General features: G+C 38.7%; 1 protein-coding gene and 1 long non-coding RNA gene across 13 annotated transcripts in view; one reads left to right on the forward strand and one right to left on the reverse strand.

Moving 5' to 3' along the window:
• Positions 1-60: 60 nt before the first annotated feature.
• LOC143679782 (uncharacterized) lies at positions 61-7241 on the forward strand. Its single transcript, XR_013173946.1, has 2 exons — positions 61-2805; positions 3860-7241. It is a non-coding gene; the product is annotated as an uncharacterized LOC143679782 (long non-coding RNA).
• The window catches only part of GABPB2 (GA binding protein transcription factor subunit beta 2), a 45944-nt gene continuing 25033 nt past the window's right edge, over positions 4537-25447 (reverse strand). For 10 of the 12 annotated variants that reach the window (XM_077156065.1, XM_077156062.1, XM_077156061.1 and 7 more), the window contains 3 exons: positions 9836-9969; positions 9511-9693; positions 4537-8170 (listed from right to left, as the gene is read on the reverse strand). In XM_077156065.1, the coding sequence (XP_077012180.1) occupies positions 8042-8170; positions 9511-9693; positions 9836-9969 (446 nt within the window). In that variant the 3' untranslated portion in view covers positions 4537-8041. Of the gene's footprint in view, positions 8171-9148; positions 9694-9835; positions 9970-25447 lie in introns of those variants that run through there. The other 2 variants (XM_077156067.1, XM_077156066.1) reach the window with 1 other exon arrangement.

Genomic DNA, 25447 nt, shown 5'->3' on the forward strand with positions numbered 1-25447 from the left:
GGGCACGGGCGCGTCGGGGACCGGCCGCCGCGCTCGGGCCGCCACTGCCCCGGCGTCGCCGCCGCCTCCTCCGTCCCGAGCGCTCTCCCGAGTCACTGGGAGGGCTGGAGGCCCACCGGGGTTAATCAGGAGTTTCCTGAAGGAGACAACAAAGAAATGACGTGAGGGGATGAGCCAGGGCCCGGGGGACCACGGCGGGGTTTAGGCGAGGCTGGGGAGCGCACGCGGAGGCGCAGCACTTTCTAGGCCGAAAAATAAGGGTTTTTTCCCTGTCGTAGCCAATGTGTGTACGAGGAGGTGGGGCAGCGGGGGTATGTTAGGGGAAATAAGATGAAGCTGCTGTGAAAGACAATGAAGTCGCACATCAGGAAATCTTGTCCTAAGAAGCTGGCTGGAACAGCTGGTGGGCTGCAGAAACAGCAGACGTTTCGCTCTGTGGGACTGAGCCTGTCCCTGTTCGATGAGGAGCGCTTCCGGGTCAGGTAGCGGGAGGCGACCGTCATTGTACGCATGCGCAGCTCCCTCCCGCCGGGCCCAGCGCGGCCGTCGCGCTGATTCCTTAGTCTGTTCGGGGTTGGCTGCAGATGCCCGTCCGTTACCTCGCGAGCCAATGGGTAGGGCCATCAGGCCCTCTTGTTCCACCCACCAGTCCTCTCGCTAAGGCCACTTAAGACCTCGCGCGGGAGCGGCGGCGGCTTTGTGGATTTACAAGGCAGGCCAGTGGCTGGCGCGTGGCCGTTTCCACCGCCCCGTCCGAGCCGCGCTAGGAGCCTGCTCCGGACTCGCCGCCCCAGCGTCCTCGGCTGGAAGGCCCTGAATACTCTCCTGTGCCTCCGTTTTCAGCCTGTGAAATGGGGTTGTTGAGAGGCTCGGACGGGATGCTAATTAAGGGAAAACACTCTGAACGTGCGCCTAGGGCTGTTCCTGACCGAGCTGGGTATTAGAAGGAAAACTACTTTGACTAAGCAGTTCCTTTTCCTTTACATCCTTAGAACCTTCGTTTATAGGTTCTATCTCAAGGTTTCTCAGTGCTCTCGGAACGCTCCTCACTCCTTAATTCGTTGTCTTTGGGAGCCCGGCTCCCTGGCGGAGCTCATTTCCCGGGTTTGAGGGGCCCTTGGGCGCCCTGGTGAAACCGAGATGCCCTGAGCGCAGAGCTAGTTTCCTACGCGTGGGGGAGAGCCGGGGCGGAGAGGGCAGTCTCGACTCACGTGACCTTATTATCCTCTTCAAGGTGTTAAAGCAAGGAAAGGCAAAATTTCCAGGATGCAGCCCTTTACAGACCTCTGAAGCACAAATTTTACAAATGCAGTTCTTGCCCAAAAAAAGGGCAAATGATCTTCAGGTTTAGGTACATGCAATTGAAACTTAACCTTATTACCCTTTGCAGGCGAATTGAAACTTAACCTTATTACCCTTTGCAGGCGCCAGCAATTTATAGGTCAAAGTCCTGGTTGTTGTTTAATTGTGAAGGAGGTTCATTTATTAGTATTTTTAAGAAGGTGGAGACCTGTCTAGCCCAGTGTCTGAACTGGACTCTCAGACCATTTCAGGGTTAGTGCAAGCAACCATGTTACAGGGAGAGCAGCAGTACCTGAATTCTGCCACTCACTGGCCTGTGTGTGACCTTGGACAATTCAGTTAACGTCTCTGAACCTCAGTTTCTTTTGTAAAGAATGGACAGAACATATATGACAACCTATACAAGCATAGGTTTCAATTAAGTGCTTTGTGAGAAAGTATTTGCCCAAAATAAAGTAGACTACTACCAAAAAGTAATTCTTAAATACTCATAAAATACTTCTGGACAGAGTAATGAATAGTAAGTTAACAGGATGATTTCAAATAAATTACCACTGACAATAGAGGAGTAAATGACCCCAATTAAAGAACCTACTGATAGTCTTTTGATTAAAAACTCAGAATCTATTACTTCAAGCTTTGTCTTTAGAAAAATCAGAATTTGCCAATAGGAGTATAGTTTTTCTCCTCAGGGATTTCTAAGCTGATTTCTCAGAGGCATCCTGGGAGGTTATGGAGAAGCCAGGGCCCCAACAGGCAGAATCTATCAGCTTGTATGAGGCTTTGGGGATCTGAAACACAGAAGGTTCCACCGTCACAAAGCTTGAAAAGCTGTTCAGCATCTTGCGCTCTTTGGGGGCTAAGTCACAGGGGCCTGAGCTATTACTGCCTCTCAGATTTATGTCTCCTTGAGGCTACCGCCACCCTTGGGAATGGGTATGAGTCACTCTCTGCTAATCCAGAATTGACCCTTGAGAACTACTGACTCAAGAAATTAAGGTTAGATGTATAAGAATAAGGTTCAAGTACATAGATAAAACCTGTAGCCTATGAATCATAAGATCATCTATCTACCTTTACCAGGTGTATCAGACAAGGTCCCAAGAAATGCTCAAAATAATGACGATCTATTTTTTTTTTAAAGTAAGGGCAAGGAATAGTTCAGTAACTAGACTAGTAATAGCCTTAGGCTGGAAAGGACAAAGGTAATCTCTCCAATTTCCTGGTTCCTGGGACCTAGAAGGGGAGTGCTGCTTTGAGAGGAGCAGTGAACATTAACCAAATGGCATGGCTAGGCCAAGGTGACCCCAAGGGAGCGAGCCTGGGAAATCAATACACTGATCTCATTCCTCCCTCCTTCCAGTCTCCTGACAGGGCACCATATTGGTTGAATCCAATTTGAAGCCAAAGCCCAGGGAAGCCCACTGATGCAGTTCTTACCGGTCAGCCTCCCAGGATAAAACTCTCCTTGCTCAAGCACTGCTGGCCAGCACCTCTATGAAGGTATCCCTGGAATTAGTTTTAGAGCAAAATTTACTTCGGGGGTTTCCAAGAAAGGCTACTTGGAGAAGTTTCTTCTCCCCATTTCTTAACTGCAACCTTAGATGAGTACACTGCCCAAAGTTAAGTGAATAAGACAGTACTCTGATTAGAAGAGAAATTATAGCAAAAGAATACTTATAACTCAGTGTAGAAACTGTAGTTTTAGAAAAGATGAGAATAATTTCTGTAAGCTGTTTGACTCTGGGCAAAATCACAACCAATTTTTCTAACTATATAATGAAGATAATATCCACCTTAAACGATCAGTATATATGTGTCTATGCAGCTTGTTGCTAGACATAACAGCAATAGTTAAACATGGTAACTACTATCATTTCTAACATTGGCTCCTATCGCAAACATCACTTTCCTCCACAATGAGGAATTTTTCTTAAATTTTAGTCTTGGTTATGGAAGCAGTATGCAGCCCCACACATGCTTAGGAGTCTCCTGTAATCTGAACTAACTTACCTTGTTACCTACCAAACAGCTTGCACGAGTCCTACACAGGTGTAATCACTAGATTGCTTCTACTTTAACCCTTTCATGTGTTTTCTACCTACTGATCTTCCTGGGGTGGAGTGCTCAGTTCACATAAAATCTTACAAAAGTTGCCATAGTTTATGTGTTTTTCCCATCACTTAAGAATATTACCTTTTAGAGAACCCTAGGTTTCTATCCTATTCCTTTCAATCCTTCCCATATCCTGATGATTTACCTGAATTTGAATTCAACAAGACTCTTTATCTCTTTGCTTCTTAAAGCTTCTCAAGTCTCTACTCTTTTTCTGTCAGCACAGCAAAGACTACATGTACAATTATGAGGTAGCTGCCAGAAGTACCTTGTAATTAATGTGTTCAGTTTTGTTGGCTATGTGTATTTACCAACAAGTAATTATCCACATGCAGCCTAGTACATGCTAGGTGTTCAATTTCCTAAAATGGACTCTGAGAGCCTGCCTGGAGACTCCAGTTGTTGAGCTCAGGTGCTCATGTGTCCCTGATCTTTTTCACAGATAGGCATCCGTATTGCCAAGGAGCACCTTTAGAGAACACACTCAATGGGGACACCACCTGGCACCCAAGATTGGTCTCCTCAGCCCTGGCTATCCATGGTGATTAGGCCACAGTCCTGCTCTTATACCTGCTTAATAAATGTGTGCTGAATTGAACCAAGATAGAAGGAAGCAACTTATTAACTAAGAATAGCTGAACAGTCAGTAAAAGAAATCCGCTATTTCCAAGCCTCCCTGAGCCTGATGTCCACTCACCCACTGCACACATACACACACATCTCAGTACTGAATTTGCTCATACATGAGGGCTTGGAATCATTTCCTTCACCTCCTGTTCTCCTTTGGCTATTTGCTTTTAGGGAAAGGGGGACGGATAGTGATGAGACAAAGAAGGTAGACATGTAAATTTAACAAGACAGTCAAAAACTCTCTTCATTCTCACCTCAGTTCTACCTCAACTTTCTCTGCCTGACAAGAATATCAGGCTGAGATGGGTAGCTAGATAAAAACAATGCATAGGATATGAAAAGATAAAAAGAGATCCCTACAGGGAAAAAAAAGAACCCTCCCCATGCTCACCTCATTAGCTCAGTTGGACAGGGAGGGCTTGCTATTGAGATAAATCTGTGATCAGGGAGTGCCCAGGAGATGAAAAAAAAAATTCAATGACACACTGAAATGGTAAGACTGACATTTTATTAAAAAACATCTTTATTTTAAATGATAGTACAAAAACTGTATATATAATATAGATCCGTATAGGTATATATACACAGTGCACACTCAGATATACATACACACAAACTTGCTCATCAGAGTCAAACTCTTATTTCATTACAATCCTAAATTTAAAAAGTATAATTAAGTTTTTCTAAAAACATACTGTACATAAAGCTGTCAGGCAACCTGAAAACTAAGGGCAACTGAGAAGACTCCAGGCATTCCCCTCACCCCAACTTTCATAAATGGCCCTGGAGAGTGCCCGGGACAAAGGGAGGGAAGGGAGTTGCTACCATTATTGTTGAAAGAGCAAAGAGGACTGAAGCCAAGAGGGAGCACAGGGTGTAGGGTGTGACTTAGGTTAATTCACTGAAAAAATCTCTTCAGCATAAACATATAATATGTGGTGGGGAAAGAGGAATACAGAGGGAAGAGACAAGGCCCACTAATTAGAAATGATCTACTAATTAAGTTCAGACCTGGAAAAGACCCATTGAGATAACAATGGGGTCACAGTAGCAGAAGTTGTTGGGGGGAAAAAGTAGAGAGATAGGGAATCACAATTTCCTGCCATTAACAAGACTAATTGCTACTGTATAATCTAAGAATGTCACCCCACCCCCTAATCCCAGTGAGGCGCAGAAAAAGGCACTATCAGAGACTCAAAGCTATTTGACACCCTTCCTGCGCTTGGTCTCTTGTTAACTAAATTGGCATAAGGAGAAATATTCATCATGTAAAATGCAGAGATAAGAACAGAGCAGGACATAGGTGGTCTTGACATATATTCCATTCTAAAACTCTTTTTCTGTTCCTACAGAGACAGGTCTGCCCACAGGAGTAGGGAATAAGAGGCCACTCGCCAATGAAATAGGACCAGAAATACTTCCCACTTCTGGGAAAAGTTCACTTTATGCCCCAATCTTTTAGTTCTGGAGGCCCCATTAATATCAGGAGAGAGCCACAACAAGCTTTCTCCCTAGCATGCTATTTCTAAACTAGGAAAGCAGATATATAGAATGTCTGTTCCTTCCGCCATGGCTCTTTTTCTGGGGTTTCTTTCCTGTTTGAGGTGTAAAAGATTTACAGGTGCCAGTCAAAAGAGCTGCCAAGGAGTAGAAAGGACGTCTGCCCTCTAGAGGGGCAGTCCCACCTCTACCTCGGACACTGCTCTGAATCTTCCAGCACACAGTGTCATCACATTATATGCTAAACAAAGCCCTTTCAAACCAGGTACTGGCTCTCCCAGGAGCCTTGCTCCTCAGCTTTCTCATGACTGCTGCTTAGAGCTCCCTCCAACAGATGCATCTCTCAGAGAGAGGGCCAAGGTGATGCTTTTTGTTCTTCAGCACCCTATTTTGGCACATTTCAATGACTCCTAAAAATTTACTCTATGTTTAATGAAATAAAAATATTTAGAGCTGAACCTCAAAGAGTAAAAGTGGGAAAATCCGTATGTGTTTATAAAAGCACACACTAACATAAATCCGGAAAGGGTATTAAAAAATGCTCTGGTCACATAAAACTTAACTTCAACTGGAAAGCCCACTAGCAAATTCATTATTTTTATGTCAATATAAAGAAAGACATTTTGTATGCCATAAATACCTAACGTTACTGAGTGCACAGAAAAATGAATTAATGCAATGGTTAGGCTGAAGAAGACGGAAAGGCAAAACCAAAAATAATTAAACAGACATCTGACAGAGAAAAGGAATGTCTTTTAAGGCACTGGGCTCAAAAACACAGAAAACCCAAAGCTGAGTTCTCCCATATTTCACTGAAAAGAGACCCCTAACTCTGGCAAGACAATTAAGATCCCACAGAGGTAGTAACAGGAAGGGAATGCATTTTTATAATTAATTTCCCTGGAACAAAAATACAAGACTTAGATATTCCTCTCTTGTTGGGAGAAGCTTACAACCAAAATGCAAACTAGAGTCTCAAAATTCCTGACATTAATACTGATATTGTTAAAGCAGCTTTATCCTAAAGTAGGCCACCATCCTAAGCTCCAAATTTCTCCTGCTCAAGTACCTGTCTGGGGAATGGGAACTGTTATTTGATTCTCTGTAATTCAACCTTGCTAATAAACTAGTTGGAATCCACTAACTCAGACGATCTAAAGCAACTTTATCCAACTTCCCTGGTTGATCCGGAAAGATATACAAAATCATGAAACTGTATTGCTGTTAATGCATTTAATGTTTAACTTGAATAATTCAAGGCATCCTAATGCACCATTCTTCCCATAGCAATACAACAGGAAATCAGATCCTATTTCTCTTCTCTAGGATGCTAACAGGTCTATTCCAAAAAAAAAAACATTCATTTTTGCTAACCACCCCTTTCCAGACAGTTCCCTTCCTATTCGACTCTCCTCTAACAAACTCTCCTATCTCAGAGACTGTCATCAAAAATGACTTGAGCTATACTAAAGAATTTGGGGGGCAGGGTTGGAATGATAGCCACCTAGAGAAAAAAAATAAGAATTCCTAAACAGTTTCTCCCAGAAGTTGGGACTCTGTGCACTTAGAAAAGAGCACTAAAGGGACACTCCCAGCCCCTAATCATTAGCTATCCCAGAGAAAGGTGGTTGGGCCTCAGTATCATCTATAGAGTTAACCTCCACCCACCTACAAAAAAAAAAAAAGGAATTAAAGTCAACATATAAATCAAGAACATAAATAAAAGACATTGGAAATGAAACTTGGTCCCTTTAATTAAGCTAAGGCTCTGCAATTGAGCACATAGCTTTCTGTTAGCACCTGATCCCCAAAGGGAAGTAGAAAAAAGAAAAACATGACAAGAACAGAATGATCTGACAGGAGATAACCATAATTTCATCCTCATCCTTACCTAGCCCCTGTGCTGCATTCTCCCACCCCCATCAGCCCCAAGTATCCAAAGTAATCTCTGATCATCTGGGAAGTACTCAAGTCAGTGGAAGAAACCTAGTTAAGGTGGCCAGTAGCCAAGACTAATTTCAAAACTGATTTTTTCTTTCTTTTTGGTGCTGAAACCTGGGACAAAACTGACTTTTTGCCTACAGCCTCTAATACCCAATTCTGTTTGTTAAATTTGGTTTGGGAATTATGTTTTTAATCTATTTTGAGTTCAAAATCATTCTGTACCTATGGAAAAACACAGCAAATAAATTACTTCACTAATCAAGGTAAGTGGAGCCATGATAGCTGTCAAATTTTTTTCCAAATTAAAAATGCATGTTTTCCCCGTGATCACTAATTAAGAAAACAGTATTCTAAACAGTCATTCAGATGTTTACTTGGCAATCCCCCTCTGGTTTCTTCTTCTAATTTACAACAAAGAAAGCAAGTCTAGAATAATGAGGTCCCAATTTCAAAGGCAATGACCTCTGTAATGTAACCTCTCCTCAACCTCTCTCTCCAGCCATATTTCCTTTCTTTTGAAAGAAACTCCATGCTGACATGCAAAGAAAATCTAGTAAAGGTCCGGGTGGTGGGGCAGGCATGTGGAAGAGAAGGGAGGAAGGCAGACAAAATACTGGCCAGGATCTTTGGTTTGTAAGGCACTGACGGTTTTTTCCCTTTTGCCCATAAGCACTGAACCCTGTAAGACATAGAGCTCTATATTAGGCCTGTGCTTAAGGAAACAGGACAATTTACTCATCCCAAACCAAATGGTAGCAAAACTACACAACATCCTCAGCATTCATCTCTCTCTCTGTCTCTCCCTCTCCCCCCTCTGTTTTGCATAGAAGAGCATACCATCTAAGCTCCACAGAAAGGAAGGCACACATGTTCTGAATAACACTTAGAAAATTCAACAAAATTTTATAAAATTAAAGAGTTTTAATTTGATACTATCTAAAGAAATGTCTGGAAACAAGTTGTTCTGACAAAAGACTACCCTCCTGATTGCTATTCTACAAACTCCAGCCAGGGAAAAGTTTATATCTTAAGACCAGATTGTTTCATAACCCTACAAGCCTCTTCTTGGCCACATTCCAGCATTGTGGAAGCACAGCCTGGAGGATTTTGGTTTTAAATATACTTCTCCCACACAAACAAGGTTTCTTTCCTTTCCAGTTTTTAAAAAAACTCTATTTCAGTTTCTCAAACTGGTATCTGAGCTATGACACACAATAGGTGCAAATTTGTCAGGCAATTGCACAAATTACTTTTCAGTGAAATTAACTCAGAATAGTTAGGTGCACTTCCTCCTTTGGAGTGGAGTATTTTCCTTCTCTCTTCACCAAAGTTTGCTTCTAAACTCCCTCCTAATAGGTTTTTTTCCTCAATACACACAAATCATAAACCCAAAGGAAATTTTCAGGTCACTTGGTGGTATGATTATTAAAGGCTCTGGGTGTATATATATTAGGAATGTTATCTTTTTAACTTTTTGGTTGTTGTCATTGTTGTTGTCTGGGTGTGTGTGTGCATGATCTGGGAATCGAACCCAGGTCTCTCACATGGAAGGCGAGCATTCTACCACTGAACCACTCAGGCACCCCCCCAGGAATGTTATCTTAAAATCTCTCAATAGAAAGTTATTTTAAAAACAATCAATCCACAACATCCAGCATTATGTTACCTCTGTGTTTAAAGCAATTATATGAGGTGACAAATCTGGTCCTTATTCTTTTGTCCCCTAAGTAAATTTGGTTTTGAATTTTCCAGTTGCACAGAGAGCCTTCCTGAGCCCAAGCACTGTACCTTGCTATAGTTTTCTTCTGAAGGACATTCTTAATTTTTATACAATGTATGCCCCCCATATTTTCTTTTTAAAAGAGAAAAAAAAATGGGCACAGTACATTGTGGCCCTTGCATGTTAAGATTAAATGGTTTCCATGGAAACTCCAGTATGAGGCTCGATGGTTTCTGCTGCCCCAATCACTTCTGTTCCTCTCTTTCTACCTCCCCCTCTGTAACTATCACAGCATCTACCTCAGCCACCTCTTCAACCAAGGTGATATCAACTCCATTGGGTTGTTGCCGGGCCATAGCCTCCAGCTTGAGACGGTACTGTTCTGCCTCCTGCTCTTTCTTTAGGAGCTGGTGTCGATATTCCTGAGCTCTTCGATTGGCTTCCTGGAGTTGCTGCTGTAGCAGCTCTCTTTCACTGTCTTCCTGTAAAAGCAAACCAGGCAAAAATTCCTGATCATAGAATATCTAGAAAGGGGACAAAAGGTTGAAGAAGAGTTCGGGCCTTATAGGTTACGGCTTCCAGTTCTTTCTCTCATCTTCCTTCCACCACTGCAAAAACCATTACCTTGGTTTCCTCCGCACTGTTTGTTATCTTCTCTATCCTTGGTTTCTTAGTCAGTGGCAATTTCTCTGCTGCTTCTTCCTCTTCCTCTTCAATTATGGTCTCCTCTGCAACCTGACCAGCAGGTACAGTTAGAACTACAAGCCAAAGGATATCAATTACAGGTAATGAATACATAATGAAACAAAGGTGTTTTGCTTGCTTTTAGTTAGAAAACAAACTAAAATATGTTCTCTGAGATCTTATTTTTTATATCTCTTTGAACTTTAGAATCAACAGGTTAAGTTGTGGCCCTGCAAAGAGAAACAAAGGATTAGAGAGGCACTAGGGAGGCCTCAGGAAGGAAGGGTATATATAGATTTGTAGGTTTGGAAACATTACATATAAATTCCGTGTCTGATGCTCATATATAAAGATGTCTGACCCTGGGTCAGCAGTTATGACCAATTAGCTTATCTGTTTTGCAGGAATGACCTTTCTAAAGAAGGCTTGAAATCTTTACATAAGATTTTTGAGAAACTTCTAATGAAAGTCGTTTGCCACTGAGTTATTTTTATTTTCAGAGATGAGTGACAGAAGAGTCTACACAAACACACATACACATAACACATGCTTGATGCTTTATATACATATCAGAATGGATAAAATAAAGAGTAGTAATAACAATGAATGCTGATGAGGATGCAGGGAAAGTGGATTATTCATCCACTGCTAATACTAATGTAGAAATTACACTGTAGAAAATAAAAGTTTCTTGCAAAACAAAACATCCACTTACCATATGATCCAGCAATTGTACACTTAGGTATCTATCGCAGAGAAATGAAACTTATATCTACATAAACCTTCTATGTGATTGCTCAGAGAAGCTTTATTTGTAATGGTCAAAAACTGGAAACTCAAATGTCCCTCAGTGGGTAAATGGCTAAATAAACCAAAATATATCCATACAATGGAATAAGATTCAGCAATAAAAAGGAAGGTTTTTTTTTGGCACATGGACTCCCACATGGCAGGTAAGCATTCTACCACCAAACCATTATGCACACTAGGAATGAACTTTTGATACCATTTAGATAGATCTTAAGGGAATTATGCTGCATGAAAAAGCCAGTTTCAAAATGTTACATACTGTATGATGTTATCTGTATGCAACATTCTTGAAATGACAAAAGTAAAAAGTAGAGATTGGATCATTGGTTGCCATGGATTAGAAGGGAGGTGGCTGTGGATATAAAAGGGTGGCACAAGGGATCCTTGTGATGCAACTGTTCTGTATATTCACTGCAGTGGTACTCACACAAATCTATAGATGTGTTAAATTAGACAGCATTAAGTACATACACACGTGCAGAAATGAGTGCATGTTTAACTGGGAAAAAATCCCAATAAGGTCAAGGGATTGTATCACTGACAATTTTCTTGTTGTGATATTATATTACAGTTACATGAAATGTTACAATTGGGGGAAATCAGGTGGTGGAAATATAAAATCTCTGTATTATTTCTTAGAACTACAAATGAGTCTATAATTATCTCAAATAAAACGTTTAAAAGATATTTTAGGTTTCAAGATGCACTATAATTTTTCTTAAACAGAAAATTTATCTGATTATTTGGTTTGACTGATTTAAAAAGTAGCCTGTATTTCTTGAGTAATCATCAACTAATGGCAATGGAAAGCAACTCAAATATATGTTGAGTAAATATGAAAGTTTAAATTGGGATTTAAAATTTGCTGCAGATAAAATAAAATTTTAGTTTTCCTTCTTGGGCCAGGTTAAATAAATTTATTTAAAAAATAGTGTGGTTTATCTAGGTAAAATATCAAGTTCTATTCTTTTTCTCCAAAACAACTTGGTTCTTATTTATCTGTATTATAAGCCAAGTCCTCAACTATCCAAGGAGGCTTAAAAGATTTAAAAACCATCTTCATAAAAATATCAGTAGCATATTTCCAGATTGAACTAAGAAGAACTTACTATATCAAAGCTGGAATTATAAATAAGACTTAATTCCTATTTTTTCTTCCCATACTGCAGAGATCCATCTCCTCAAATAACGTGAAAACTATAAAATCCATATAATCATTTAGGTCAAGCCAAAATTATGGTAAAACAAAGAAAGGCAATTATACCAATGCTCCCCTGTTCAACCCCTCTAACATTTTTAAGGAATAAAATTGTGATACATGAAAAGATGCTCAACATTCCTGGCTATTAGGGAAATACAAATCAAAACCACAATGAACTATCATCTCACACCCACCAGAAAGGCCATTATCAATAAAACAGAAAACAAGCTGGTGAGGATGTGGAGAAGGAGGCACACTTACTCACTGCTGGAGGGAATGTCAAATGGTACAACTGCTGTGGAAGGCAGTATGGCAGTTCCTCAGGAAGCTAAGTATGGAGTTGCCATATGACCTGGCAAAACCATTGCTAGTCATCTATTCAGAGGACATGAGGGTAAGGACACAATGGACATTTGCACACCAATGTTTATAGCGGGATTATTTACAATTGCCAAGAGATGGAAACAACCCAAATATCCATCAACAGACGAGTGGTTAAACAAGCTGTGGTGGATGCATATGATGGAATATTACACAGCTGTAAAACAAAATAAAGTCATGAAGCATGTAACAATGTGTATAGACCTTGAGGACATTATGCTGAGAAACAATAGGACAAATACAGTATAGTCTCACTGATATGAACTAACATTAATGAATGAACTTGGAGAATTTCAGTTAAGAACACAGGTCATCAGGAGAGAGAAATAGGGTAGAGATTGGGTAACTGGAGCAGAAGGGATACAGATTGTGCACAAGGACTGATTGTAAAAATTCAGAAATGCATAGCGCAATACTACCTGATTGTAGCACAATAATGTAAGTACACTGAATGAAGCTGCATGTGAGAATGATAGAGGGATGAAGGCTGGGGGCACATATGAAACCAGAAGGAAAGATAGACAATAAAGACTGAGATGGTATAATCTAGGATTGCCTAGAGTGTACAAGGATAGTGATTAAACGCACACATTAAAAAAACGTTTTTGCATGAGGAAGAACAAAGGGTGTTTAAAATAGATGGTCATTCATATTTTAAAATTAAAAAAAAAAAAAAAGTATTTGTAAAGTCCCCTTGGGGTAATGGCGAGAAAGGGGGAAAATTCAACTTACCCATTTGGAGAATTCCTGATATTCTCACAAGCACTGGGGACAACCAAAGCAATAGGCAGAGCCCTCAATCTTGGGGTTTGTTCATATGAAACTTATCCCCACAAAGGACAGGCTAAGCCTACTTAAAATTAGGCCTAAGAGTCACCCCAGAGAACCTCCCTTGTTGCTCAGATGTGGCCTCTCTCTCTCAGCCAATAAAGCAAACAAACTCACTGCCCTCCCCCTCTCTACGTGGGACATGACTCCCAGGGGTGTAAACCTCCCTGGCAATGTGGGGCAGAAATCCTAGAATGAGCTGGAACTCAGCTTCAAGGGATTGAGAAAATCTTCTTGACCAAAAGAGAGAAGAGAGAAATGAGACAAAATAAAGTGTCAGTGGCTGAGAGATTTCAAATAGAGTCCAGAGGTTATCCTGGAGGTTATTCTTATGCATTATATAGATATCCCCTTTTTAGTTTAAGGTGTATTAGAGAGGCCAGAGGGAAGTGCCTGAAACTGTAGAGTGTGTTCCAGTAGCCATGCTTCTTGAAGATGACTGTATAATGATATAACTTCCACAATGTGACTGTGTGCTTGTGAAAACCTTGTGTCTGATGCTCCTTTTGTCTATGGGTATGAGTAAAAGCTATGGATTAAAAATAAATAAATAATAGGGGAACGAAGGTTAAAATAAATCGAGTAGATTGAAATACTAGTGATCAATGAAAGGGAGTGGTAAGGGGTATAGAAAAAAATAGGGGGAACAAAGGTTAAAATATATTGGGTAGAGATTGAGAAAATCCTCTCGACCAAAAGGGGGAAGAGTGAAATGAGACAAAGTGTCAATCGCCGAGAGATTCCAACCGGGTTGGAGAGGTTATCCTGGAGGTTATTCTTATGCATTGAGTAGATATCACCTTGTTATCTAAGACGAAATGGAGAGGCTGGAGGGAACTGCCTGAAAATGTAGAGTTGTGTTCCAGTAGCCATGTTTTTTGATGATGATTGTATAATGGTGTAGCTTTCACAATGTGTGTGATTGTGAAAACCTTGTGTCTTATGCTCCTTTTATCTACTTTTTCAACAGATGAGTAGAACATATGGAATAAAAATAAATAATAGGGGGAACAAATGTTAAAATAAATTTAGTTTGAAATGCTAGTGATCAATGAAAGGGAGGAGTAAGGGGTATGGTGTGTATGGTTTTTTTTTCTGTTTTTGTTTTATTTTTTCTGTTGTCTTTTTGTTTCTTTTTCTGAATTGATGCAAATGTTCTAAGAAATGATCAGGATGATGAATCTGCAGCTATGTGATGATACTGTGAATTACTGACTATATACGTAGAATGGAATGAACACATATTGGGAATGTTTGTTTCTTTCTGTAATTTTTTTTAATTAATAAAAAAAATTATTTTAAATATACTGGGTAGATGGAAATACTAGTGGTCAATGAGAGGGAGGGGTAAGGGGTATGGTATGTATGAGTTTTTTCTTTTCAGTTCTTTTTCTGGAGTGATGCAAATGTTTTAAGAAATGATCATGGTGATGAACAGACAACTATGTGATGACACATACTGTGAGCCACTGATTGCACACCAAGCAGGGAATGTTCTATGGTAAGAATGTTTGTGTTTGTATGTTGTTTTGCTTTGTCAATTAAAAAAAATTGTGATAGTTTGGTTTCTGTGCTAATTTGAATCTGTGGTGAATCCCAGAAAAGCCATGTCCTTTAATCTTCATTCAATATTGCTGGGAGCTTTTTTTTATTATTTCCATGGAGATGTGTCTCCCCCCATTCAAAGTGGGATCACTAATTGGAGCCCTTTGAGAGGGAACCATTTTGGAAAAAGCTTGAGAGCCACAAGAGCCATGAGAATCACAGGAGCCCAAGTAGCCAGAGAACTTCGGAGATGAAGAAAGAAAACGCCCCGGGGGGAGCTTCATGAAACAAGGCAGGAGAGAAAGCTAGTAGGCTCTCCACTTGCCGTTCCAGTTGAGAGAGAGAAACCCTGAACTTCATTGGCCCTTCCTGAGTAAGGTAATCTCTTATTGGTTCCTTGGTTTGGACATTTTTATAGTCTTCCCTTAATTTGGACATTTTCATGGCCTTAGAACCATAAACTTCCACCCTAATAAATTCCCCTTTTTAAAAGCAGTTCGGTTTTTGTTATATTGCATTCTGGGAGCCTGCAAACTAGAACAGTTTCTTTCTCTTTTTAAAAATATTTTACTTATCTTTTGTATAAGTAATATATTCATATGGTTCAAAAATCAAGATCTGAGGAGCCAAGATGGCAGCTTAGCGAGGTGTGGGATTTAGTTTGTCCTCTAGAGCAGCTAATAAACAACCAGAAACCGTACAGAACAACTGCTGGGGCCACATCAGCGACTGGACACACAGCATACCCCAGTCTGGACCAGCTGGACCGGCTGCAAGCCCCCCCAGAACACAGGGAGAGTCTGCTGAAGTTAAAGGTACCGCATCACCTTATGCTGGTGGGACCTGCAGGCAGAAAAGTGCCACATACTGGGCAGAGTAGGAAAAATGCTGAGTTCAGAGACTACGTACGAAAATCTTTTAATCTGCTGGGTCTCACCCTCAGGGAAAACTGAATCAGGTGACTCTTTCCTCCTGAGAGGAGACCAGTTTGGTCCAGGAAAATTTGACTGGGGTCTATAATACCTCAGTAGACCCTCCTAAGGGGTAGGGGAAAGGTACCATACAGGCAGGGCAGGAAACAAAAAAAACAAGAACTGAAAAATTCTGATCTATTAAACAAAACCTAAGCTGGAGGACTAAATAAGCTGAAGTGAATGTCAAAGAACAGGTAGACAACAAAGTCATCCAGCAAGAAAATCCTAGGAAAAAAAAAGTGAAAACACTCCCCAGAATAAACTAATTAAGGTAATTAATTGCCCAGATGCCAGCAAAAAAAATAATGAATCACACTAGGAAAACTGAAGATATGGCCCAAGTCAAAGGAACACATCAAAAATTCAAATGAGATACAGGACTTGAAACAATTAATTCAGAATATTGGAACAGACATGGAAAACCTCATCGAAAATCAAATCAATGAATTGAGGGAGGATATAAAGAAGGCAAGAAATGAACAAAAAGAAGAAATCAAAAGTCTGAAAAAACAAATCGCAGAACTTATGGGAATGAAAGGCACAGTATAAGAGATGAAGAAAACAATGGAAATCTACAATGTCAGATTTCAAGAGTCTGAAGATAGGATTAGTGAACTGGAGGACGGGACATCTGAAATCTGACAAGCAAAAAATATATATAGGGGAAAGAATGGAGAAATATGAGCAGGGACTCAGGGAACTGAACGACAACATGAAGCGCACAAATATACGTGTTGTGGGTGTCCCAGAAGGAGAAGAGAAAGGAAAAGGAGAGAAAAACTAATGGAGGAAATTATCACTGAAAATTTCCCAACTCTTATGAAAGACTTAAAACTACAGATCCAAGCAGTGCAGCATACCCCAAAGAGAACAGATCCAAATAGACGTACTCCAAGAAATTTACTAATCAGAATGTCAGATGTCAAAGAGAAAGAGAGAACCTTGAAAGTAGCAAGAGAAAAACAATCCATCACATACAAAGGAAGCCCAATAAGACTTTGCATAGATTTTACAGCAGAAACCATGGAGGCAAGAAGACAGTGGGATGATATATTTAAGATACTAAATAAGAAAAACTGCCAACCAGGTATTCTATATCCAGCAAAACTGTCCTTCAAAAATGAGGGAGATATTAAAATATTTACAAACAAAAATTCACTGAGAGAATTTGTGACTGAGAGACCGGCTCTGCAAGAAATATTAAAGGGAGCTCTAGAGACAGATAAGTTAAGAAAGGAGAGAGAGGTGCGGAGAAGAGTATAGATATGAAGACTAACAGTAAAGGTAAAAAGAAGAAAAATTAGATATGACATATAAAATCCAAAAGAAAAAATGGTAGAAGAAAGTACTGCCCATACAGTAATAACACTAAATGTTAATGGATTAAACTCCCCAATCAAAAGACAGACTGGCAGAATGGATTAAAAAACAGGATCCATCTATATGCTGTCTACAGGAAACGCATCTTAGACCAAAGGATAAACATAGGTTGAAAGTGAAAGGTTGGGAAAAGATATTCCATGCAAATAACAATCAGAAAAGAGCAAGAGTAGCTATACTAATATTCAACAAATTAGACTTCAAATGTAAAACAGTTAAAATAGACAAGGAAGGATACTATGTACTAATAAAAGGAACAATTCAGCATGAAGACATAACAATCATAAATATTTATGCCCCGAACCAGAATGCTACAAAATACTTGAGACAAACACTTAAAAGGGAAATAGACACATCTACCATAATAGTTGAAGACTTCAATTCCCCACTCTCATCAATGGACAGAACATCTAGACAGAGGATCAATAAGGAAACAGAGAATTTGAATAATACAATAAATGAGCTAAACTTAACAGACATATATAGAACATTACACCCCACAACAGCAGGATACACCTTTTTCTCAAGTGCTCATGGACCATTCTCAAGGATAGACCATATGCTGGGTCATAAAGCAAGTCTCAATAAATTTAAAAAGATTGAAATCATACAAAACACTTCCTCAGATCATAAAGGAATGAAACTAGAAATCAATAATAGGCAGTGTCAGAAAATTCACAAATATATGGAGGCTCAACAACACACTCTTAAACAACCAACCAGTGGGTCAAGGGAGAAATTACAAGAGAAATCAGTCAATATCTCGAGGCAAATGAAAATGAAAACACAACATAACAAAATTTATGGGATGCAGCAAAGGCAGTGCTAAGAGGGAAATTTATTGCCCTAAATGCCTATATCAAAAAACAAGAAAGGGCAAAAATCAAGGAATTAGCTGTCCACTTGGAAGAACTAGAGAAAGAACAGCAAATTAACCTCAAAGAAAACTAAAGGAAAAAAAATAATGAAGATTAGAGCAGAAATAAAAGAAATTGAAAACATGAAAATAATCGAGAAAATCTACAAAACCAGACGTTGGTTCTATGAGATAATCAATAAGATTGATGGACCCTTAGTGAGGTTAACAAAAAGAAGAAGAGAGAGAGGATGCAAGTAAATAAAATCAGAAATGGAAGTGGAGACATAACCACTGACCCCACAGAAATAAAGGAAGTAATGAGAGGATACTACGAACAACTTTATGCTAATAAATTCAACAATGTAGATGAAATGGACAACTTCCTACAAAGTCATGAACAATCAACACTGATTCGACAAGAAATAGACGACCTCAACAAACCAATCACAAGTGAAGACACTGAATCAGTCATTAAGAAGCTCCCCCAAAAGAAAATTCCAGGACCAGATGGCTTCACATGTGAATTCTACCAAACATTCAAGAACCAATTAGTACCAATCCTGCTCAAATTCTTCAAAATAACTGAAGAGGAGGGAAAGCTACCTAACCCATTCTACGAAGCCAACATCACCCTCATACCAAAGCCAGACAAACATATTGCAAGAAAAGAAAACTGCAGGCCAATTTCTCTAATGAATACAGATGCAAAAATCCTCAACAAAATTCTTGCAAATCAAATCCAGCAGCACATTAAAAAAATTATACACCATGACCAAGTAGGATTTATCCCAGGTATGCAAGGATGGTTCAACATTAGAAAATCAATTAATGTAATATATCATATCAACAAATCAAAACAGAAAAACCACATGATCATCTCAATTGATGCAGAAAAGGCATCTGACAAAATTCAACAGCCTTTCTTGTTGAAAACACTTCAATGGATAGGAATAGAAGGGAACTTCCTCAACATAATAAAGGGAATATATGAAAAGCCCACAGCTAGCATCATTCTCGATGGGGAAAAACTGAAAACTTTCCCCCTAAGGTCAGGAACAAGACAAGCATGTCCACTATCACCACTGTTATTCAACATTGTGTTGGAAATTCTAGCCAGAGCAATTAGACAAGAAAAAGAAATGCAAGGCATCAAAATTGGAAAGGAAGAAGTAAAACTCTCACTGTTTGCAGATGATATGATACTATACATCAAAAACCCTGAAAAATCCACAGCAAAACTACTAATAAACGAGTACAGCGAAGTGGTAGGTTACAAGATCAACATTCAAAAATCTGTAGTGTTTCTATACACTAGTAATGAACAATCTGAGGGGGAAATCAAGAAACAAATTCCATTTACAATTGCAACTAAAAGAATAAAATATTAGGAATAAATTTAACTAAAGAGACAAAAGACCTATATAAAGAAACTACAAGAAACTGTTAAAAGAAATCACAGAAGACCTAAATAGATGGAAGGGCATACCGTGTTCATGGATTGGAAGACTAAATATAGTTAAGATGTCAATTCTACTTAAATTGATTTACAGATTCAACGCAATACCAATCAAAATCCCAACAACTTACTTTTCAGAAATAGAAAAACCAATAAGCAAATTTATCCGGAAGGGCAGGGTGCCCTGAATTGCTAAAAGTATCTTGAAGAAAAAAAACAAAGCTGGAGGTCTCACACTTCCTAACTTTAAGGAATATTATGAAGCCACAGTGGTCAAAACAGCATGGTACTGGCATAAAGATAGATATATCAACCAATGGAATCGAATAGAGTGCTCAGATACAGACCCTCTCATCTATGGACATTTGATCTTTGATAAGGCAGTCAAGCCAACTCACCTGGGACAGAACAGTCTCTTCAATAAATGGTGCCTAGAGAACTGGATATCCATATGCAAAAGAATGAAAGAGGACCCGTATCTCACACCCTATACAAAAGTTAACTCAAAATGGATCAAAGATCTAAACATTAGGTCTAAGACCATAAAACAGTTAGAGGAAAATGTAGGAAGATATCTTATAAATCTTATAACTGGAGGCGGTTTTAAGGACCTTACACCTAAAGCAAGAGCACTGAAGAAATAAATAAATAAATGGGAACTCCTCAAAATTAAACACTTTTGTGCATCAACGAACTTCATCAAGAAAGTAAAAAGACAGCCTACACAATGGGAGACAATATTTGGAAACAACATATCAGACAAAGGTCTAGTATCCAGAATTTATAAAGAGATTGTTCAACTCAACAACAAAAAGACAGCCAACCCAATTACAAAATGGGAAAAAGACTTGAACAGACACTTCTCAGAAGAGGAAATACAAATGGCCAAAAGGCACATGAAGAGATGCTCAACATCCCTGGCCATTAGAGAAATGCAAATCAAAACCACAATGAGATATCATCTCACACCCACCAGAATGGCCATTATCAACAAAACAGAAAATGATAAGTGCTGGAGAGGATGTGGAGAAAGAGGCACACTTATTCACTGTTATTGTTGGTGAGAATGTCAAATGGTGCAACTGCTGTGGATGGCACTTTTGCGGTTCCTCAAAAAGCTGAATATAGAATTGCCATATGACCCAGCAATACCACTGCTAGGTATCTACTCAGAGGACTTAAGGGCAAAGACACAGACAGACACTTGCACTCCAATGTTTATAGCAGCATTATTTACAATTGCAAAGAGATGGAAACAGCCAAACTGTCCATCAACAGATGAGTGGCTAAACAACTGTGGTATATACATACGATGGAATATTATGCAGCTTTAAGACAGAATAAACTTATGAAGTATGTAACAACATGGATGGACCTTGAGAACATTATGCTGAATGAGACTAGTCAAAAACTAAAGGACAAATATTGTATGGTCTCACTGATATGAACTGACATTAGGGAATAGACTTGGAATATGTCGTTGGTAACAGACACCATCAGGAGATAGAAACAGGGTAAGATATTGGGTAATTGGAGCTGAAGGGATACAGACTGTGCAACAGGACTGGATACAAAAACTCAGAAATGGACAGCACAATACTACCTAACTGTAATGTAACTATGTTAAAACACTGAATGAAGCTGCATGTGAGAATTATAGAGGAAGGAGGGCTGGGGACATAAATGAAATCAGAAAGAAAGATAGACGATGAAGACTGAGATGGTATAATCTAGGAATGCCTAGAGTGTATAATGATAGTGACTAAATGTACAAATTTAAAGAACTTTTTATATGAGGAAGAACATAGGAATGTCATTACTCCAGGGTATTGAAACTTAATAGTAATTAGTATTTTAAAATTTTACCTTATGTGTGAGACTAAAGCAAAAAAATGTTCATTTGGTACAAAATTTATATTTTGACTAGTGCATTTCCTAATATAACTTATGTAGACAGCTTAATTGAACACTATTAGTACATGGAACCTTGAGTAGGGCATGAGATTCTGTTGGTTTGTCCAGAGTGATGCCTCAGTAAATCCCAGAGTCATCTGAACAGTGAATAAAAACGTATTTACAAAGTCCTCTTCAGGGAGTGGTGAGAAAGGGGTAAAATTCAACTTCCCCAAGTTGAATTCTTGATATTCTCACAAGCAGTGCAGACAACCAAAGCTATAGGCTTAGCCCCCAGTCTTGGGTTTTGTTCACATGAAACTTAACCCCACAAAGGAAAGGTCAAGCCTACTTCAAGTTTAGGCCTAAGAGCACCACGGGCCGAGTGGTGGGCATGGGTATGCTCACCTGGCTCCGCTGGCGCAAAAAAAAAAAAAAAAAAAAATTGGCCTAAGAGTCACCCCCAAGAGAACCCCTTTTGTTTCTCAGATGTGGCCTCTCTCTCCAGTCAACACAACGAGCAAACTCACCGCCCTCCCCCTGTCTACATGGAACATGACTCCCAGGGGTGTGGACCTTCCTGGCAACATGGGGCAGAAATCCTAGAATGAGCTGAGACTCAACATCAAGGGCTTGAGAAAACCTTCTTGACCAAAAGGGGGAAGAGGGAAATGAGACAAAATAAAGTGTCAATGGCTGAGAGATTCCAAACAGCCTAGAGGTTATCCTGGACGTTATTCTTACGCATTAAATAAATATCACCTTGTTAGTCAAGATGTAATGGAGAGGCTGGAGGGAACTTCCTGAAAGTGTAGAGCTGTGTTTCAGTAGCCATGTTTCTTGATGATGATTGTATGATGATACAGCTTTCATAATGTGAGTATGAGATTGTGAAAACCTTGTGTCTGATCCTCCTTTTATCTACCTTGTCAACAGACAAGTAGAACACATGGAATAAAAATAAATAATAGGGGGAACAAATATTAAGATAAATTGAGTCTGAAATGCTAGTGATCAATGAAAGGGAGGGGTAAGGGGTATGGTATGTATAAATTTTTTTTCTGTGTTCATTTTATTTCTTTTTCTGAATAGATGTAAATGTTCCAAGAAATGATCATGATGATGAATATGCAACTATGTGATGATATTGTGAATTACTGATTATATATGTAGAACGGAATGATCAAAAGTTAAGAATGTCTGCGTTTGGTGGTTTTTTGTATTTAAAAAATTAAAAATTAATACATTTTTTAAAAATGAATGTGTTGTCATTTTTTAAAAATTTAAAAATTAATTTAAAAATTTTTTTAAAAATCAAGATCTATAAAAATCTATATAGTGAAAAGCCCCCTACCAGCTACCAAGTGACCCTCCTGAATGCAACCAAAATTGCCGCTTTCTTGAATGTTCTTCCAGAGATGGCCTGAGTTTATGATTATAATAGCTTATATACATACATTTCCCCTCTTTCAAATACAAATGTAGTATACTATATACAGTGTCCTGATTCTTGCTCTTATAATATTTTGTAGATTGGATCATATATAAAGTTTCCTCATTGTTTTTTATAGCTGCAAAAACAATTCATTGTATTGGTGTTGCCTAATTTATTTATCTAGTCCCCAATTCACTTATACTTAGGTTCTTTTCAATCTGACTATTTTAAATAATATTATAGTGAATAACTTCCTGTACATGTCATTTCTGTATGAACATAAATTCCTAGAAAAACAACTTTTAAGCCAAGAGTATGTGCCAATTTGCCCTTTAGAAGTTGCATTAACTTACACTCACACCAGGGATTTACAGAACTGCCCGTTCCCCCACACCCTTAACAACACCGTGTGTTATAATGGTATCTCGTGTAGTATTTTTTTTAACTTTTTATTTGGAAATAATTTCAAACTTTCAGGACAGTTGAAAGAGACAAACAAATAAGCAATCCCCGTATAGAGAACTACAACATACCCCCAACCCCCTACATACCCAAATCTACCAATCTATCTGTTGTCATCTGCATGTCTTGTCTTCTATCTATCTACGAACTTTCTTAACATCTGAGAGCAAGCTGCACACATCATACTCCATGAACACATAATACTTCCATGTATATTTCCTATGAATAAGAATATTCACTTAGGTAATTACCTTATCATGTTCAAGAAATTTAACATTGACATACAGCTTACATTATATATTTCAATTTTTTTATGTCCCAGTGTTATTTTGAGCATTTTCTACTGCATTCTTAGATCCCATCCAGTATTATGTATTGCATTTACTTGTCCTTGTCCCTTTAGTTTCTCTCTATTTTTTTAATTGAGATATCTTCACGCACCATACAGTCCACTAAAAATCAATCAGTGGCTCACAACATCACATAATTGTGTCTTCATCAACATGATTGTTTTTAGAACATTTTACATCTCTCCAGAAAGAAATAAAGAGAAAAAAGAAAAAACCCATACATTCCATACCCCTCTCATTGACCATTAGTATTACAAGGTACCCCAATTTTTTTTTCTCTTCTCCCCCATCCCTTATGACTTATTTGTATGTATTTTTTGTTCTTTTTTTTTTATTCACCTGTCCATAGCCTGGATAAAGGGAGCATCAGCCACAAGGTTTTCATAATTGCACAATCACACTGTAAAAGCTATAAAGTTATACAACCAACTTCAATAATCAAGACTACTAGAATACAATTCAACAGTTTCAGATACTTCCCTACCACCACTCCAATGCACCATCAACTAAACAGGGGTTATCTATATAATGCATAAGAATAACCTAACGGATAACTGCTCTACTCTGAAATCTCTCACCCACTGAAACTTTATTTTGTCTCATTTCTCTCTTCCCCCTTTTTTGTCAAGAAGGCTTTTTATATTTCTTCTTAAATTGTAGAGCTATATATACAACATAAATCCTCCCACCCCTACCCCTCCCAAGCATACCATTCAGTGAGATTACTGATACTCACAATGTTGCAGTACCTTACCACTATCCATTACTAGAACTTTCCCTTGACCTCAAACAGAAACTCTATTCTTATTTTGCATTAACTCCCCATTTCCCCTGCTGCAACCCCCCTTTGTTTCTATGAATCTGCATATTCTGATATTTTCTTTGTAGTACCACAGGGTTTAAATTTAAAATCCTTAATCTATAATCATCTCATTTGCTTTAATAACTAACTTCAATAGCATACACAAACTATGTTCCTGTACCCTTCCATCCTCCCACTTTTATGTAGGTCTTGTCACAAATAATATATATTAAATATAATATACATATTATATTACATTGAGAGTCCAAAACCATTGATATATTATTGTGTCTTATATATTTGCCTTTCAGGTCCTGTAGGAAGTAAAAAGCAGAGTTACAAATAAAAAGCACAATAGTACTGGTATTTGTATTTACCCATGTCATTATCTTTATCAGAGGTCTTTACTTCCTCATGTAGCTTCAGTCAATTTTTCAGCATCCTTTCCTTTCAATCTACAGAACACCCTTTAGTATTTCTTGTAGGGCCCATCTAGTGATGACAAACTCTCTCCACTTTAGTTTATCTGGAAATGCCTTGACCTTTCCCTAATTTGTAAAGAGTTTCGCTGGATATAGAATTCTTGAGTGGCAATTTTTTGCTTTCAACACTTTAAACACTTTATCCTTCTGCCTTCTTGTCTCCATGGTTTCCAAAAAGAAATCAGTATTTATTCTCATTTAGGATCCCTTATATGACAGATTACTTTTCTCTTATGGCTTTCAGAATTTTCTGTCTTTGGCATTTGACAGTTTGATAATAACATGGCATAGTGTGGGTCTATTTGGGTTTATCATCTTTGGAGTTTGTTGAGCATCTTGGATGTATGTTTATTCATGTCTTTTGTTAAATTTGGGAAGTTTTCAGCCATTATTTCTTTGAATATTCTTTCTGCCCCTTTCTCTCTTCTCCTTCTGGGACTCCTATAATGAATATATTGGCATGCTTCATGGTGTCCCACAGGTTTCTCAGGCTCTGTTCATTTTTCTTCATTCTTTCCTCTTTCTGCTCCCTAGACTGATGTTTCAATTGTCTTACCTTCAAATTCACTGATTCTTTCTTCCGTCAGCTCCAACCTGCTGCTGATCTCCTCCAGGAAATTTTAAATTTCTGTTACTGTGGTCTTCATCTCAGTTTGCTTCCTTTTCATAATTTCCACCTTTCGATTGATATTCT

Source organism: Tamandua tetradactyla, chromosome 4, assembly GCF_023851605.1.
Source record: "Tamandua tetradactyla isolate mTamTet1 chromosome 4, mTamTet1.pri, whole genome shotgun sequence".
Classification (NCBI taxonomy): Eukaryota; Metazoa; Chordata; class Mammalia; order Pilosa; family Myrmecophagidae; genus Tamandua; species Tamandua tetradactyla.